The following is a 16426-nucleotide window of genomic DNA, read 5'->3' as shown; positions in this document are numbered from 1 at the left end:
CATCAACGATTGCACTATGATTGAAAGGTCTTACAGAAGTGACGTTTGTGGTCTTTATCTTCCCTTGTTGACACCTGTGCCATGCATTGTAGAAGTGGGTTGTTCTTAGGAAGGTCAGTGGTGTTATCCCAGCGGTTCTGTGTGTATAGGACAGTCAGAAGTGGAGAGAAACATAAATACTCTGTTCACTTCCTTGAAAGCCTCCATTTAGCACATAGTTTACAATCTAATACCTGTAGCTGCCCTGTACGGTTGTTCACCTCGAACCTTCAGTAGAACATGTCAGCGGTTAGAGGGATTTGTATTGGGGGCGTTCCCCGTCATTCTCAATTTTTAACCTTTTTTCTGCTTGTGAAATGATAAAGTACTGTGAGCCTTAATTTTTATCCACAAATAAAAATATTATGTTTGAACACCAGTGTGATGTGTTTCCTAGGGCTGTTTGTGGCCCATCCCTTTGGGGCTGCTGCTCTGTTGTGTGCAAGGTGGTGTCCTACAGCTGCCCCTTCTGTGTGTCCCTGTGGGGTGAGGGCAGCAATGTGCTGCTGCCTTCTGCTTGTTTGGTGCTGGGCTAGAGGTAACTCTTTCCTGAGATGTGTGAGATACAGGATGAAGAGCTCATGACCCTGTGTGCATTAGGGGCTGTCCCTGTTCTGGTGATGCATTCCTTAATTGCTGGCTGCTCCTGGTGCTCAGTGATCCCGCTTGAAGACTGCCAGGTGAAAAAGGCATTAATTAACATCACCTGCATTTCTTTGTGCTTGGGTGTGATGTTTGGCTCCGGGTTGACTGCTAAAAATTCCACGGGAAGATAAAAGACTGCAGGGAGCTGCTTCCTCATCAGGTTAATTGCGGCAGATGGACTCACTGAGAGAGGAGCGTCAGTGCTGGATGTGTGCGGTGTGCAGCCATGCCAGGTGGGCGATGAACAACAGCACCCGTTAGCCTCTGCTGCCTTTAATTGTGCTAATTGCCTTTGGCCCATGTGTGACAGTCTGTGCTAATCACAGAGGCACTGAGTCTGGAAATGACCTGTATGCTCCCCAACCCCAGCACACCCCCAACCTGCCCACTGCCCACGTCTCTCAATGCCACATCTCCATGTTCCTGAGTTACCTCCAGGGGCTGCCACCCCACCACTGCCTGTGCCAGTGCCCAACTGGTCCTTAGACAAGGGATATTTCCTAATACCTGACCTGGAAGATGTACCTCTAACATAGTGTTAAGATTCAAAGTTGGCTGTACGATCAGCAGCACAAACAGGAATTCTCTGAAACATCTGCCCTTCTCTTTAGAGCACTGGGCACAATCTGAGTCGGAGCTGCTGTGCCTCTGGGCCAGGCGCAGGGTCTGCTGAACTGCTGCTGGTTGTGCAGGGGAGGCACTCAACCAATTAAGCATCCTGATGAATCTTTCCCTGATGAGGCTCTAATTACCTTAGGTAGAGGATAGGGTGTAGAGAGATTGCTGCTAGCCTGGAGGCTATCACTTAGGCTTTTGCTAATTGGATCCTGCATTTGAAAATTACTTGGCTCCTATGGGGTGAAATCTATATGTTTCTTAGCTATCACTTACAGCTGTTTTCCAGCTCAACCTGTACCTGCACAAGGCTTGCGTTTTTCTGCTAAAAACCTCTGTGCAGGACCTTGCAGTAAGTGCTGCCCATGCGTCCTGCTTGGGGTATGTCTGTATGCAGGCAGGTTCTAGGGACGTGTGCTTAGCTGGAGAACCTGGGGGGATGCTGATAGAGAGCATGGTGTGGGGCCTGAAACGCAGGGATTCGTCTTAAGAGAGTTTTAAGTGGATGAATTTAGGGGCAGATTTTGCTGGAACTGCTGGAGAATTGGTAGATCAGAATCTGCGTCCTGTGTTTTGGAATGGGGCAGAAGAGATCTCTTGTGGGGGGGACGTGCAGGTGGGGCTGAGCAGCCCAGGTGGCACAGAACTGTTCAGGAGGTACAAAAAGCAAAATGAAAAGGAAAACACTTCTAAATGCAAACTGTGTGGAGTGCATTAATTCACCATGGAAACCTAATGCTCTTCTGAGCAGAAAGCACCTATTGGAGGCTTTTAGAAACGATTCTCTTATTTACATCTGAAAAGTACTGGGGTTGAGTAAAGTGGTGTCTGAGCCACAGGAAAACGCAGGTTGGGTGTTAGGAAAATAATATTCTCTGGAAGGGCGGTGATGCAGTGGCACAGCCGCCCACTGAGGGGGGGGTCACCATCCCAGGAGGTGCTCAAGAGCTGCAGGGATGTGGCACTGAGGGATGTGGGCAGGTGGGCTGTGCTGGGTTGGACATCTTGGAGGGCTTTTCCAGCCTTCGCAGCTCTTTAAAATTGCTGCCGTGCACCTGCCAGGTGGACAAGGGCTGATAGCAGGACGTTCTGCTTTCAGGCTAGCAGCACACTGCTTGTTTCTACTTGCAATGGGACCCTTTGTTTCACTGAGTGCCTGGACCTTGCCACGCTGCAGCCCATGTCAGACTCACACCCGTGCAGCTCAGTGCTGAGCACACAGCACCAGTGATGTTAATCTGTGTCAGAGTGACTGTGTGATGCTGGCATGGGGGGGCTCACCCAGCTCAGCTCCCAGTGCCCATCAATGTTTAATGGCAGCTGGGCAGCTTGGCTTGCAGGCAAGTGATCCTGCTGCATGTTTTATGGGGCAAGCAAGCAGCTCCAGTGGCATTACTGACCCATGGCACGTGGTGGGACGTGCACTGTCACAGGTCTGCTGTGAGACAAACAATGCTCCGTTAGGGAGGAACAAATAGCCAGCAGGTGCTTCAGTGTGGTTACCTGTGCGGTGACTGATCCCTGCTCCAGGCCTTTGTTTGGGAACAACTGCGTGGTGCTGTGGTTGGGTGAGTGGTAAACACGAAAAGCTGGTGAGCTCACCGTGTGTTATGCAAATGCTTCAGAACTTTGATTTGCTTTTCATAGAATCTATTATAGAATCACAGAATGGTTTGAGTTGGCAAGGACCTCTGATGGCCGTCAGTCCAGCAGTGCACAGGGATGCCCACAGTCCACCAGGTGCTCAGAGCCCCATCCCCTGACCATGGGTGTCTGCAGGGATGGGTCAGCAGAGCTGGATTTTGGGAGGCAGCTCCTAGAACTTGGACAATTTTATGAAGCCTGAACGACATCGGTGAAAGGAGTGTGTGACTGCCTGAGTGGCTCAGGGCTGGCTCAGAGGCTCCTGGAAACCTTCTCCTTTTTGGGAAGTGCTATGAAATGTATTGACATGTGGGATAGCATTGTAGAACTGCACCATGTTTAACATCCTAAGTGCCCTTAGATTGCTTTTGGCCTCCCTCTTTCTCCTAATACAGGGCTGGCCATGTTCCTGAATGCCTGGTGTGGTTTGTTCAACAACCCCTTATTTCAAGGCAGAAGGAAGCATGTTCAGCTCAAGCACCCCTTCTTGACCAGATCTTCCTCAAGCACTGCTCTCTCCACAATCAAACCAATTAGTGAGAGCCCCAGCTTTGCTCTCCTCTGCAAGGCAGCCACGGCTGCATGGATGGAGGCCGCTTTGTGGTGAGGACCACGCAGGGCTGTGCAGCCCAGGCCCGCAGCGGTGTGCCTTTCAGCCCCTGCAGGACGCCGTACAGATGTTTCCATGCAGAGGTCACAGCTCCCCTTTCGGGTTAAGCTCTGCGGCCACGTATCTAATTACGGCTCTGAGCTGGCAGAGGGTTATAGAGGGAGGACGGTGCGTGCCACAAATCAGTTTAAATGATTTGAGGGCAGCAACTGCGCTCGGGGCCGAACGCGGCAATGCTGGCGGCACGAACGGGCACCGTGGGCAACAAGAACGCGGAGGAAGCGCTGAAGCTGCGGAAGCAATCGGTGCTGTCCCTGAGCAGCAGGGAGCGAGCCTCGCGTGGCAGCACCGAGGGCACCAAGGAGGCACGGGCAAAGCTGGCGGCACAGCAGCGGGCACGGCGCCTGGCACTGCTGCGGGAGCTGGAGATGAGCTGGTACCTGCGTGGCTGTGAGCTCTCACACGAGCACACCGTCGCCTACACCACCGGGATGCCGCACAGGTAGGGCAGCCCGCGGCGTGACAGCGGTACTGCTGATAGCAGCAGTGATGGGAGCTCAAGGCAGCAACAGCCATACAAACATCGGCAATGAGAGCTGCAGCTCTAACAATATTGATAACAACTGCGATAGCCATAGCAACGCTTATGTCAACTATGATAAGAATAGAAGGATTTTGGCTCTGTGGTTTCCAGATTTCCATTTCCAACTGTTGGGGTCTTGTTATCCCTGGACTATGGTGAACTGAAATCACTGACCTTTTCACAGCTTTGCTTCTCAGCTCCCAGATTTCACGTCCAAACCCACCTGTGATAATTTGGGCCCATCCCTGGTGTCTGTGGTTGCATCTGGTTGGGGTCAGAAGTGGCTGCAGGTGCGTGGGGTGGTGTGGGTGACAGGGGAACATGAAAGGAAAGTGGTGTATAACCACGAGAGGTGGAGAAAGCAGCAATTCAGTGTGAAGCTGTCAAACCACTCACAACAAAGGAAGCCCAAACATCTCCACAGACTGAGACCAGGTGGTGGCTGCTCTATGGCACCACAAAGCCACGGGCATGGGGATAACTTCTGGGATAGGTGAATTTTTCATGACACTGAGCGGTGCCGGCCCCTATGACTCTAAACCAGAGAAACTCCAATGTCTGAAAACAGCAGAGGGGCTTGTGGGAGTATTTCTTTGCCTTTGGTTCATCTTGCTTTAGAGATGAGCAGAGAGCTGGATCTGACAGGATGTAAAATGGAGAGATTTGGTGTAGGAGCTCGGATGGGGTGGATTCTTACATGTCCCAGCATAGCAGTGTGGGGAGGATGGATAACCCACATTTCCATGCGCAACTCCTCTCTGTGACATTGAATTATAATCTTTTAAAATATGTTTTCTTTTTTAGCTCAGCCCTTGTTTATCTGCTTTGAAAGCTTTAAGGATTAGCAGAGTGCATGATATATCCATCACTTGATTATTTAACTGATATTTCAGATGTATTTGGGATTGAGAGGAGAGCCGGGAGGTGGGCTGGGTGTTTAAAATGTAGGAGCCTGGGAAACCTGCATCCTGTGCTGCTCACCAGACCCAGGCACTGCTGGGCCTGCCCTGGCCATGGTGTGCTGGAGGTCTGCTGGTGCCCCCAAGCCCTGCACTGTTTCTCTTTCCTGGGGATGCAGGAGGTTTCTGTATGGGGTGCACTTAAGTGAAACAGCTGCAGGCTCTGAGACCTTGGATCCCAGCCTTAAAGCCTCTGTGTTGGGTCAGAGGATAATGCAGCACTCAACACAGCTCAGTATTTCCTCTGTCTGCTTGGGTTATTTGTCTCTGTGGGGCTTTGGCTGCCTCATTCCCCTGCATGTGCTCACAAACAGCATCCTCTTGGGCCTTTGGCACGTAGCAGTGGGGGATTACAGAGCACTTAACCTGGGTTATGGCAGTTTACACCGGAGCAGATAAGCCTACCAGGTTTGAAGGAGCCATGTAGGAGATGCTTGCAGCACTCATCTCTCCATCCCAGGCCTCAAATAAACTCTAGGAGAATATTCTTTTTGACGTCTGTTGGCCTTGGGTTGAATCCCAAACAAATATTTCCCGTTCTCTAAATATAAGACCTGGGAAACAGATTCAGCACTCCGTTCCCACTGGCAGCTCTCGCCCCTCAGAGCCCTTTCCTGTTATAGGCTTCAGCTGACAGAAGGCACTGCTGTCCCAGCCGGAGCCCACTTGGTTTGGAATGCTCCCCTTGCAACAACACAAAGGAAAGTGCTGCTGCACGGTGTGGGGCCATGCACTTGTACAAGCCTTCCTGTGCTGGCATCCCACCCCACAAACCGGCTCTGCAGAAAGCCAGTGAAGTGCTGCGGGGCAAAAAGCCGAGCACAGCCCCCAGAGACCACCCCACAGCTGGGGCAGGAAGAGTCAGTGGGGCCAACGAGCGGAGGCAGCTGGAGAAGTTCCTCCATGTGCACGGGCTGTCACTGCATGAGAGCATCCAGGCGCAGGCGGGGATGATGTACAGGTATGGACAGAGTTTGCACAGTGAGGCTGACTGAGCTCCCTGTGTCCTAGAGCAGGTGGGTTGCTAAGACTCAGGGGATGCTGTAGTGGCTGTTCTCTGCATGGTTTGAAGTTTGCATGGCCTTGAGCAATGGCAAGTGCACAGGGATGGCTTTAATCCTGGGGGTGCTCGGGACGGGCAGAATGGGACCCTGGGCAGCCAGAGCTGCCCCAAGCCTGGGGTTCTGCTCTCAGCTCTGTCTCTGTCACCCTGTATGCACCTTGGCTGCTTGGCTTACAGGCTGCTCTTCATCCATCAGAGCCTTTAACAAGATGGAATAAAGCACTACAATACAGTTAATTTCTGCTGAAGATGATGGATTCCAGCAAATCCATACTCCTGATTCCATGCATTTCTCACAGCTGACAGCAGCAGCCATGATATGTTGCATCTCACACAGCCCATCCCCAGCAGAAGGAATGCTCTGCAGGGCCATGTAGAACTTCTGGTACATGCCGTGGGGATTCTTGTTGTTACCTGGGGGCTTCTGATGCCTATTTTCTGTAGATTTCTGTTCCGCTTTGGGCAAAGACTCACTGTGTGAGCACTTCTCCTTCCCAACATGGCTCAGTCACCTCCCAGAGCTTTCTTCCCATAGCTGTAGGTCTGATCTACAGACAACAGATAAAAAAACACCCACCCACCCCCCAACTTTTTAATGAAGAGCTATTTAATTAATTGTAGTAAACAAAAGAACTGTTAATAAGAAACACTGCCTAAATGCTCATAAGCTGGTTTGTTTATAGGGCGATTAGTTCCTTCCCCTTTCATTGCTGCAGCAAATGCAGCTTAGTTCAGCCTGTTACAGAACAACAGGCAGAGCAGCCGTGCGTTGCATGGCTTTGTTGCTGGCACTAACAGCACTGCTCTCAGATGGAGCGTGGTTGCTGCCGCCCAGCCTGAGCTGCTGGTTTCAGAGCACAGCTGTGTTCTGCTCACTGGGACGTACCTCACAACATTGATATCTTCCCCACCCTGGTGCAGATCGATGCTGTGGCTGCACCCAGCTGTGCCCTTTGTTCACCGCCAGCTGTCCTTTCTGTTAAGTGATTTCTCTTTCTGAACTATGGCTCTCCAATGCAAGGCAGGTATTCCCATGCCCAGCCATCTTCCAAATGATTTCTTTTTCCTCTCTTTGCTTATTGTTCACATTATTTTTGTACAGCTTTATGCATGAACGGATGGAGGTGGGCAAAGAGCAGCTGCATGCAGCTCAGTGGACAGGGGACCCCCAGTGTGCACGGTGTGGGGCCTCCTCCCAGCACAGCAGGGCAGGGGCCTCCTGTCCCAGCAAGCCACCCAAATGCACACCCATGCTCTTGCACACGTGTGCATGCACACATACTTCCCTATGAAGTAATCTACTCCGAAGCCTCTGAGCTCCCCTGAGCAAGCACATCTGTTCCCATCATCGGTAGCAAAGCCATTTGCCCACCTGCTTCTGCTCCCAGAACACGTGGCATCTCCAGCACTGCACTGGCAGGGAGTGGGAGCTGTTTGCAGAGCTCCCAGTGTTTTAAATGCCCCTTTTCAGACCCCAGAATGCAGCTCTGTGACCCAATTTGCACACAGGGATGTTTCCTCATTATCGATTCTAGTCTGTGTGCCTTCAATCATTATCAGTGAATTATCAGCCCTGGATTCCTGAGCAGAGCGTGTGATGTCCTGGGGAGATGCATGGAGGGGATGTGATGGGGAGTCGGATGCCAGGCAAATGTCCATGACGAAAGGCATTGTTCCTAAACCTACAGGCATCAGCTGCAGGGGGCTACGTGCTGGGGGAGCACAGCAGTGATGGAGCTGAGCGGGGATGTTGCACCCCATAGAAATACACTTTGTGCTTCTCCCTGAGCTGTGCTGCTGGTGCTTGGGCCAACGGCTGCAAAGGGGATTTGGTTCCCTCCTGCGGCTCCAGTGCCTGCTGACGCCTGATAAGCTCTACTGAATTTTCTGAGCATGGTTTCATCGTCGCTTGGCTCTGTCCCCATTCTGGAAAGACCTGGGTAGCTGCAGCCGTGCAGGCACTGTCCTCTGCAGGGAGGCCCTGCACCCTTTGCTGGGTGACACTGCAGCACCTTGAGGGCTGTCCTTGGTGTCAGGGCCCGAAAATGTGAAGTATCTTTGTAAGGTGTTCTGCAGGTGAAAAAGGAAATATTCTTCCCAAAGGATTTTCATGGCAGTGGGGGGAGGTTGGAGTGCTGTCACCCCGGTGCTGCAGCAGCTCCATGCAGTGACCGCAGCAGGTGCCCCTGATCCTTTGGGAGAGCTTTGGTCTCAGTTGGAGTGCTCCGTCTCTGTCAGACAGCACGAGGGCTGTAGGGTGGTTTCCCTCTGCCTGCTTCGTGGGATGGCAGGAGAAGCATGAAAGCCGGGGAAAATCTCTCTTTGGGAAGAGCATATTTCAGCAGTGCTTACTATACAGTGTTGGTTTAAGCAAAATTGCTGCGGGTGGAATGTGAAGGTGCAGCTCCACCAGTGCTGCAGCTCCTGCAGGGGGTGCCCTGTGGGCTGGTGCTGGGGAGCCGTGCTCTGTGCTGTCCCCCACCCACTGCCATGCAGGAAGCTGCTCTTCAGCATCCCAGCCTCACACCTCAGAACATATTTCTATACATAAGTTTATTTAGAGATATGAGCTGTTACAAACTGCAGCCGGGCGGTGTTTGACGTGTATGGATAGCAGAATAATGTACGTAATTGCCTAAATTTACTATTCAATAAGCAGAGACAAGCTGGAAATACACAGCTTGGGCTGAGCTGCATTTGGAATAAATGTATTAATCACTGTGCGAGGAACCTTGGGAAGACTGCGTTGTCTGCACGGTGCAGTGTGTGGTGTAACAGAGAAGCGCTGGCTCAGTGCACACTGCTGGCCTCACGCTCCCTTCCTCACCCTGCCTGTGTTGTAGCACATCACAACAGCACCAACTAGAGAGGTGCAAGCACCTGCTGGGCTCATCCTGGAGGAAACCCCGACCTGCCCTTGGATGCAGTGGGGGCTGCAGTCAGCATTGGGCTGGGCCCAGGATGGGAGATGGCTGAGAATAGGCAACTATTTCCCTTTAGTGATACTTAGCTGTATAAGTCTGTTCTGTAGGGTCAGCTTCTGCAGCTGGGCACCCAGCTGGCATCCTGCTCTGCTCTGATTAGAATAACCCCAAATACTCTCTTTTCATGCTAGTTTTGGTTTGTCTATTGCTTCTTCACACCCCAAAGGAATGGTAAGTGAAGCTTGGGCTTGAGTTCCTGTGCCACAGCTGGGCAGCATTTGCCATCTCCCCTCCTTGGTGTTGATGATGCCATGGTACACCCCCATAGGAGCAGACCAGTTCTGTCCTGCAACCTCACCATGCTTGCATAGGAGTGATGTAGGGAGATGTAATGGAGCTTCTCCATCAGCAGGCAGCCCAGCAGGAAGCCTGGTTGTTTCCTGCCCTGAGATGGAGCAGAACTGCACACGCCGTGTTCATAGCCAGAGCTTCCCAGGCACAATTTCCCTTGGGATGTGTGGTGAGAATTCACCATGGGTGTCCTGCTGGGCTCAGGACACATTACCTGCTGCAGCCCCAACGCTGGGGTTTCAGTGGTGTGTGGGGATGGCTCCATGGAGGCAGTGGGCTTTGCAGTGAGCCCCAGCTGGCTCCAAGATGGGACACAGGTTGGGTGGGCTCTGCAGTTCCTGTGGCCATGCCTTGGGACAGGACTGTGCCTACATGGCAGTGGTGGGGGAATGTCTGTCCTGCAGAGCTTTCTGAGATTAATCCCTGCCAGGTTCCTCCTCTTTGTTGCTTTCTGCTTTCTTCTCAGTGGTGCTGCCTGATTTGCAGCCTGCATGCAGCAGGAAGCCCCGTGGCTTTGGGCAGCCGAGCTCACAGGATGCCTTTTCCCTGCCAGCAGAGGAAAGAAAGCTGCAAACGTAGCAGCAGCGATGGTCACAGAGCAGAGCAGCGTGAGGAGCTTAAGGGCTGCTCTGTGCCGGGCAGCAGGGCTGGATGCTGGCTCTGCTTCTATGCAGAGCATTGCTGCGGCCGAACAGTTCTCCAAAGGTGCTTTGGAGCTGTGCGCAGTGCAGGAGCTGTCCAAGCAGAGCTGGGGGGAACCAGGGGAAAGAAGATGGAAAAGGCTGCTTGGGAGCGAGCAGGAAAACAGCTCCGATTTCCCCTTTAATGTCGCACAGAGCTGTGCTGCACGGCACTGTGGCACACGGATCGCTTGGGCTGTGAAATAGAAGCTCAGTGCCTGCAGCACAGAGTGATAATGAGCGAGGAGTCGCTCTCCATCCCCCCTCCCCCCCCTATGATAGATACACAGGCACAACTTCAATAAAATATAGCTAAACTGGAAATAACTTGCTGTCTTGTTGAAGAGCCTATGAGCAAAGAAACTTTGCCGAGGGGCTCATGTGACATTGGTGGGGCTGGGGCTGATCTCTATGTCACTGCCTTCTCCTGGCAGTGAAGGATTTCAGCTAAAGAGCTTAAAGCAGCTGAGATGGCATTGTTATTGGTGACCTGGATTGGGTCTGCACAGCCATGGATTCCTGCAGCCAGCTGAGCTCTGGCAGCAGCCGTCCTGAGAGCCCACCTCAGGCCCCAGATACATTCGGGTTGTGCTTTAAAAGCTGTGTTAGGCTGCTCAGTGTGTTTGCATAACGATTAAAAGCATAACATATCAATTTCTTGGTTAATGTGCAACACTTCAGGTCTGTGCAGAGCTACCCGGGCATGGGCTGTGACAGGGAAGAGGGCACTGCTTTGAGGCTTTTTAAAACTAAAGCTGATGACTTTATATCAAAGAGGTATCCCACATTTTAAGTCTTTAGTCCAAGAGCAGCCTTGCCAGGAGTTGTTGCTTCTGGGGCTGAGTGGCTGAAAAGCTGCATGGTGGGAAAGGATCTGGGGATGCTGATTGACATGAGCCAGCAGTGTGCTGAGGTGGGCAAGAATACTGATGGCACTGTGGCCTGTGTCACTGCTGAGCTGTGAGGTGTCTGGAGCACAAGCCCTGCAGGGTGCAGCTGAGGGAATGGGGTGGCTCAGCCTGGACAAGAGGAGATGGAGGGGACACCTCACAGCTCTCTCCAACTCCCTGAGAGCTGTGGTGAGAGGGGTCGGCCTCTGCTCCCAGGTAACAGTGACAGGAGGAGGGGTGATGGCCTCATGCCTTGCCAGGAGAGGTTCAGGTTGGATGTTAAGTGAAATTTCCTCTATGGAAGAGTTATTGGTCACTGTCACAGCTGCCCAGGGAGCGGTGGGCTCAACTTCCTGGAGGGGGTCAGAACAGTGGAGATGTGGCTCTGAGGGCTGCTGGCAGTGGTCATGGGGGGTGGGTTGTGGTGTGCTTGCGGATCCTAACCCAGCTCTAGTGGTTGGCAGCCCTTCCCATGGCCAGGGGCTGGCACTCAATAGACTTTAAGGTCCCTCCCAGCCCAAGTCATTCAATGATCTTGGAGGTCTTTTCAATCTTGATGAGCCTGTGATTCTGTGATTCTCACCTTAGGGTCCCTCTGCATAGCACAGTGTGGGCAGCAGTGTCAGTGACCCTCAATGCCACACTCCTTTGGATGTGTAGCAGTGTTTATTTGAGATTGGCAGCATTCATTTATTGATGATTTTGCAGTAACTCGATGCCAAAGGTTGTGTCCGAGATGGCGACTCCCAGGCTGTGAGCTCAGTCAGCCGCTCCCCAGCTTTGAGATGCTCGCCCCAAAGCCAGCCCTGCCCCCCATCCTCCACGCCCCACACCCACGGGTCCGTTCCCAGCAGGGGATGTTGGCTGCGCCGTGCGGGAGGCGTGGGGCAGGAAGGAGTTAACCCAGCGGCACTCCGGAGCACAGCGCTTGTTCTCGCCCTCCCCCTCTTTCTTTCTTTCTTTTTTTTTTTTCCTTTTTTTCCCCATGATTAGCCCATTTTCAACGTCAAGCCGCTCCGAGCGCCGCTCTCCCCTCCGCTTCTTCCACCGGTGCCTTTGTGCCCGTACAAAAGGCAGCTCCTCTCCCGGGGGTGCAGCGGTCCTGGGGGGGCTCCGGGCTCCCGGGTGGGCTCGGGGCGCTCCCGCACTGATGTAACGCGGCGGCGAAGCCTGCGAGCACTGGGGACAGCTCCATGTTCCCCCGAGCGCCCGACTAAAGGCGGATGCCGCTCCCCGACCCACCGAGGCCGTCGCCGGGGGAGGCGTGACCGCGAGCCGGGCTTGGGTTGGGGGCTTCTACCCGGCGGCGTGCCCCAGCCACCGGCTCCCCTGGGCCGCGGGGCGCGATGCAGGTGTCCATCGCCTGCACGGAGCACAACCTGAAGAGTCGCAATGGGGAAGAGCGGCTCATCAGCAAGCAGAACGCCGCTGCTCCCAACGTGGTGAACGCGGCCAGGGCCAAATTCCGGACGGTGGCGATTATCGCCCGCAGCCTGGGGACCTTCACCCCTCAGCACCACATCTCGCTCAAGGAATCCACCGCCAAGCAAACTGGCATGAAATACAGGTACGGTCGCGGCACCCATTGTTCGGTTGCGGTGTGTAATGATGGCTCTTTGCTTTGCAGCTCTATAGAATTTCCTCTCCGGATGCCTTTGGTGTCAGAGCTGCTGAGATTCAGGGGATCTTTAAACCTCTGCATAACCAAACGGCATTTGTGTGCTAAGGCTTCTGCCAGCATGTGTGCTTGTGATACTGTACAAAGAACACCCGTGTGGGCTGTAAGGGATACTTGTGAATTTATGGCACTGCTATTAAGATGGTTCCCATGAAGTGCTTGACATAACTTACACTGGTATTAATGAGCAGAATCAATTAGCAAAGCACGCTGGAGGCTGGACAGGAAAAGTTCATTTGCAGCATGCACGGAGTGAAGGGAAGCAGCTGTCCTCAGTGCCACTCCATCCCAGGGACTGCTCACAGACTTCAGCCCGGGCAGGGGAGCGAAATGCAGAAGGAAATCACAAGCATTTCTACAGTGTGTTTTGCGCAGATTGCTCATAGCCTAGAAATGAAAACTGGTACAAGGCTGCTCCTTTGTTCCGAGATGCTCCAGCTGATGGGCTTCTCTGCCACACCTCCAGCTGAAAAATGAGGGCTCTTCTGGCTTTGTCACTTTGCTATTTTTGGTTGGGATGTCCCCTCGTCAGCTGCTGGGGGGCAGATCCTGACTGAGCAGAGCCCGTGAGGCTCAGGGCTCTGCAGCTCCGGCCGTGGGGCTGACACTGTGCCCTGTGCTGGGCTGCTGCTCGGCACCAGGTGTGTGCAGCACAGAGTGCACAGACACGTAGCATGTGGGATGCTCGCTGCTGTTTGCTGTGCAGTGTGGGTTTGGCCCGTGACTTCCCGGGGCCGTGCCTGCTGCCCTACACCGCTGTATGCACGAGCACGGAGCACTACAGATGTAACCCGCTACCAAGTCACAGCTTCTGCTCGTTAGTATTGCGGACCATGTGCTAATTGTCAGTAGTTATCCTGACACGCTGATTTCCTGGGGCTCCCACAGTGACCAACAAATGATGTGGCTGCACCTTCTGCTGCTACGCAGAGTTGGGGCTCTATAACTCATCCTGAGTTCGGTTCTGGGGAAGGTTTCTCCAGCGAGGGCTGAGCTCTGCCTCCAGCTGGTGGCTGGCACGGCTCCACCGGCTCCCGGCTGCGGGCAGCCTGGGGACTGCAGCAGGAATAGCATCACAGCTGTGACGGGGCTGAGGCTTTATCTTTGTGACTAATCCCTGGTTCTGCTCCCAAATCTCTCCATACCTAGAGGAGATTTCTCCCTCAAGAGAAGCAGCATGGGAGAAATGTGAGGAAGAGCTGCACAAAGCTCCCGGCTCAGCCCTGGTGCTGCTGGCAGATAGAGGTAACCTCTAGTTAGGGAAGAAGCTTTCCAGCAGTGACTGAGCTGATGTTTAGTGTTCCTCTGTGGTTCCTCAATCCGAGGGAAATTCTGTGTCTGGAGAAGCCCAAGGCTTTCCCCAGTAGCTGCAATAGTAATGCTGTAAAGTCCTCAGCTCCCTTGTATTTCAGGCTGAAGTCCTTCCCAGTTCATTTTCTGCTCGCATTATGTCACTGCTGACAAGCTTTACAATGTGTGCTGCCTGAAATGACGTGCTACTTAGGATGCCTTTTGTTTTATGCTAAAAATACAGCACTCCAGCACTGCTGAGTACCTGCTCAGAGCACGGGGATGCTGTGGTTGGAGTGGATGTGTGTCATTGCCATAGGACATTGCCTTGGGGCACAGCATCTCCATGGGGCATTGCCTTGGGGCATGGCATCTTCTTACTGCAGCACATTATGGCATTTCCATGGAGCATTGCCATGGGGCACAGCATTGCAGGGAACCTGGTGCAGTGGATGGCAGGCCATGCAGGGAGTGATCCTTGCCTTGCTGTCGTTGTGTACAGGGAGATGGTGACAGAGAGAGTGTTGGGGCCAACGGGAGCAGAGCTGGCACCAGGCTCATTTCTGGCTTTGCTCCAGATGAGAGAACAGATTGGAACATGCAATACAAAGCTCGCTGGGATAAATGCATTCTTTTGGGAATGTCTGTAAATATTAGGATCCAGGTGTGTTCCCATGTGCACATTTCATTTGCTCCATCTCACTTCGTTTCCTTCACATCTAATTGTGGCATCACCCAGGCATCAAAACAGCGCAAAGCAAGCAGTGCACAGCTTCAGGAAGCGAGCTGCCACGTGCCGTGAGCCCATGTGCTGTGAGCCCACGTGTGGCTGTGCCATGGAACCATCAGACGGGGCTTCCCTGTGTCACCACTTGTGTCAGCTGCGTCACCATGGGGGCAGGATGGGGTGTGCCTGGCTGAGTGCATTGGGTCCTGTCTGGGAGTGCAGCATCCTTCCTCCTTGCCTGGAGGGGGTGTAGCTGCAGGGCTGCAATCTGCTGTATTGGCCCTGGGAGCAAAGCCCAAGCACAGGTGGGTGCTGTGATGGGTGTGGGACTGACACCTCCCTGCCCCTCCCCTCCCAGCTCTGTGCCATGGGGCAGAGCCATGTGCCAGAGTCCCGAGCTCTGTGAGGGAAGGATGACAAACAGGGTGCCAGAAAATCCCACTTTGTTGCCCAGATCAGTCTCCGGTGGCAAACACAATTGGTGCACACAGTGAGGATAAACCCCATTGCTGTCCCATTGTTCCCTCTGCACAGTGCTGCAGGGCACCCTCCCCTCACACCACGGCCCCAAACTGCCTCCTCCACTCCTTCTCCACGCACCATGGGCTGCAAGAGAACGTTGCAGTGCTGTCAGCGAGGTATGGATTTCCCATACAGACGCATTGCGTTAGGAATGCCAGCGCTGCATTGGCAAAGCCTTGTGGGCAGATGCCAGGCAGTGGAAGAGCGTGGTGCATGAGTTGGGTGAGCTCCTTGCTGCCGTGCCCTGCAGTGAGCAGGGATCTCCTCGTGGTGTTTTGGGGCTCGGGTCCTCCCTGCCCCTGCCTGCTGCTATGGGCGTCAGGCAGATGGCTGCCTTGTGTGCTCAGGGATTCATGGCTTTTGCTGCAGTTATGGGTAGCTTTAAGCACCGTCAGGCAATAGCCCAATTATTCTGCCACAAGGTTACATATTATTTCAATAGCTCTCCGGGATTGTTTTTATGGCTCATGGCCTGAGCTTCACTTTATTGCTGTAAGACCGCTCCAGTGAACAGGAAGGGTTTGCCTTTACATTCACAATGCATTTGCCCCCAGGACTGCGGATTTAATGGATCCAAAGGAGCCGCCTCTCCTCCTCCGGGTTCCATCTGCACAAAGGGGTTTTAGGTGAAGCTTTGAAGCGGAGCCTGTGGGTGGCAGCTGTGCCTCAGTACTGTGTGCAGGGTCTGCCACTGTCATCACTGGATGGGGTGTGACAGTACATGAGAGGAGTGCTGGCACGGGGTGCTGGCACTGGTGCCATGGGACAGTGGCACTGGGAGGCGATGAGCTCTGGGACTATAACAGGCAGCATGGAGCGGTGCTGTGATGTAGCTGTGGGTGGCAGTGAGCAGAAGGGCAGCAGGCTGCAAGCTGCTGGGCTGCTGGCACGGATGGATGCCACATCCACTCCTGGGTTGTTCCTGCAATGGGTTTTTTTCCATTTAAGCACTGCTTGACAACATTAATCTAATGCTTAAATGGGTGGAAGAAAGGATGTGATGTAGAAACATTGCTAACTTAATTGCCAGTGAAGTGCACAGTTTAAGGCATTTTTAAGGTATTGTTTTAGCACGGCTATTTCGGCAGAGTCCAGTTGGAATTTCGAGCAGAATATTTGTATTTCAGACTATTGCTACAGCGTGAGAGAAGTGAGACATTCACCAAGGGTTGGACGGGACAGTGCTCGGTGCTCAGGGAGGATGCA

The 16426-nt window shown here is 53.3% G+C and overlaps 1 protein-coding gene across 2 annotated transcripts in view; it reads left to right on the top strand.

Moving 5' to 3' along the window:
* The first annotated feature begins 5765 nt into the window (after positions 1-5765).
* The window catches only part of KCNAB1 (potassium voltage-gated channel subfamily A member regulatory beta subunit 1), a 33838-nt gene continuing 23177 nt past the window's right edge, over positions 5766-16426 (top strand). Inside the window, exon 1 of one of the 2 annotated variants that reach the window (XM_015872119.2) lies at positions 5766-6056. In XM_015872119.2, coding sequence (XP_015727605.1) covers positions 5824-6056 — 233 coding nt within the window. In that variant the 5' untranslated portion in view covers positions 5766-5823. Of the gene's footprint in view, positions 6057-11951; positions 12571-16426 lie in introns of those variants that run through there. The other variant, XM_015872120.2, reaches the window with a different exon arrangement.

Source organism: Coturnix japonica, chromosome 9 (genome assembly GCF_001577835.2).
Source record: "Coturnix japonica isolate 7356 chromosome 9, Coturnix japonica 2.1, whole genome shotgun sequence".
In the NCBI taxonomy this organism is placed as follows: Eukaryota; Metazoa; Chordata; class Aves; order Galliformes; family Phasianidae; genus Coturnix; species Coturnix japonica.
The sequence above is the reverse complement of the archived record's forward strand: the minus strand, read 5'-3'. Positions and strand labels throughout refer to the sequence as shown.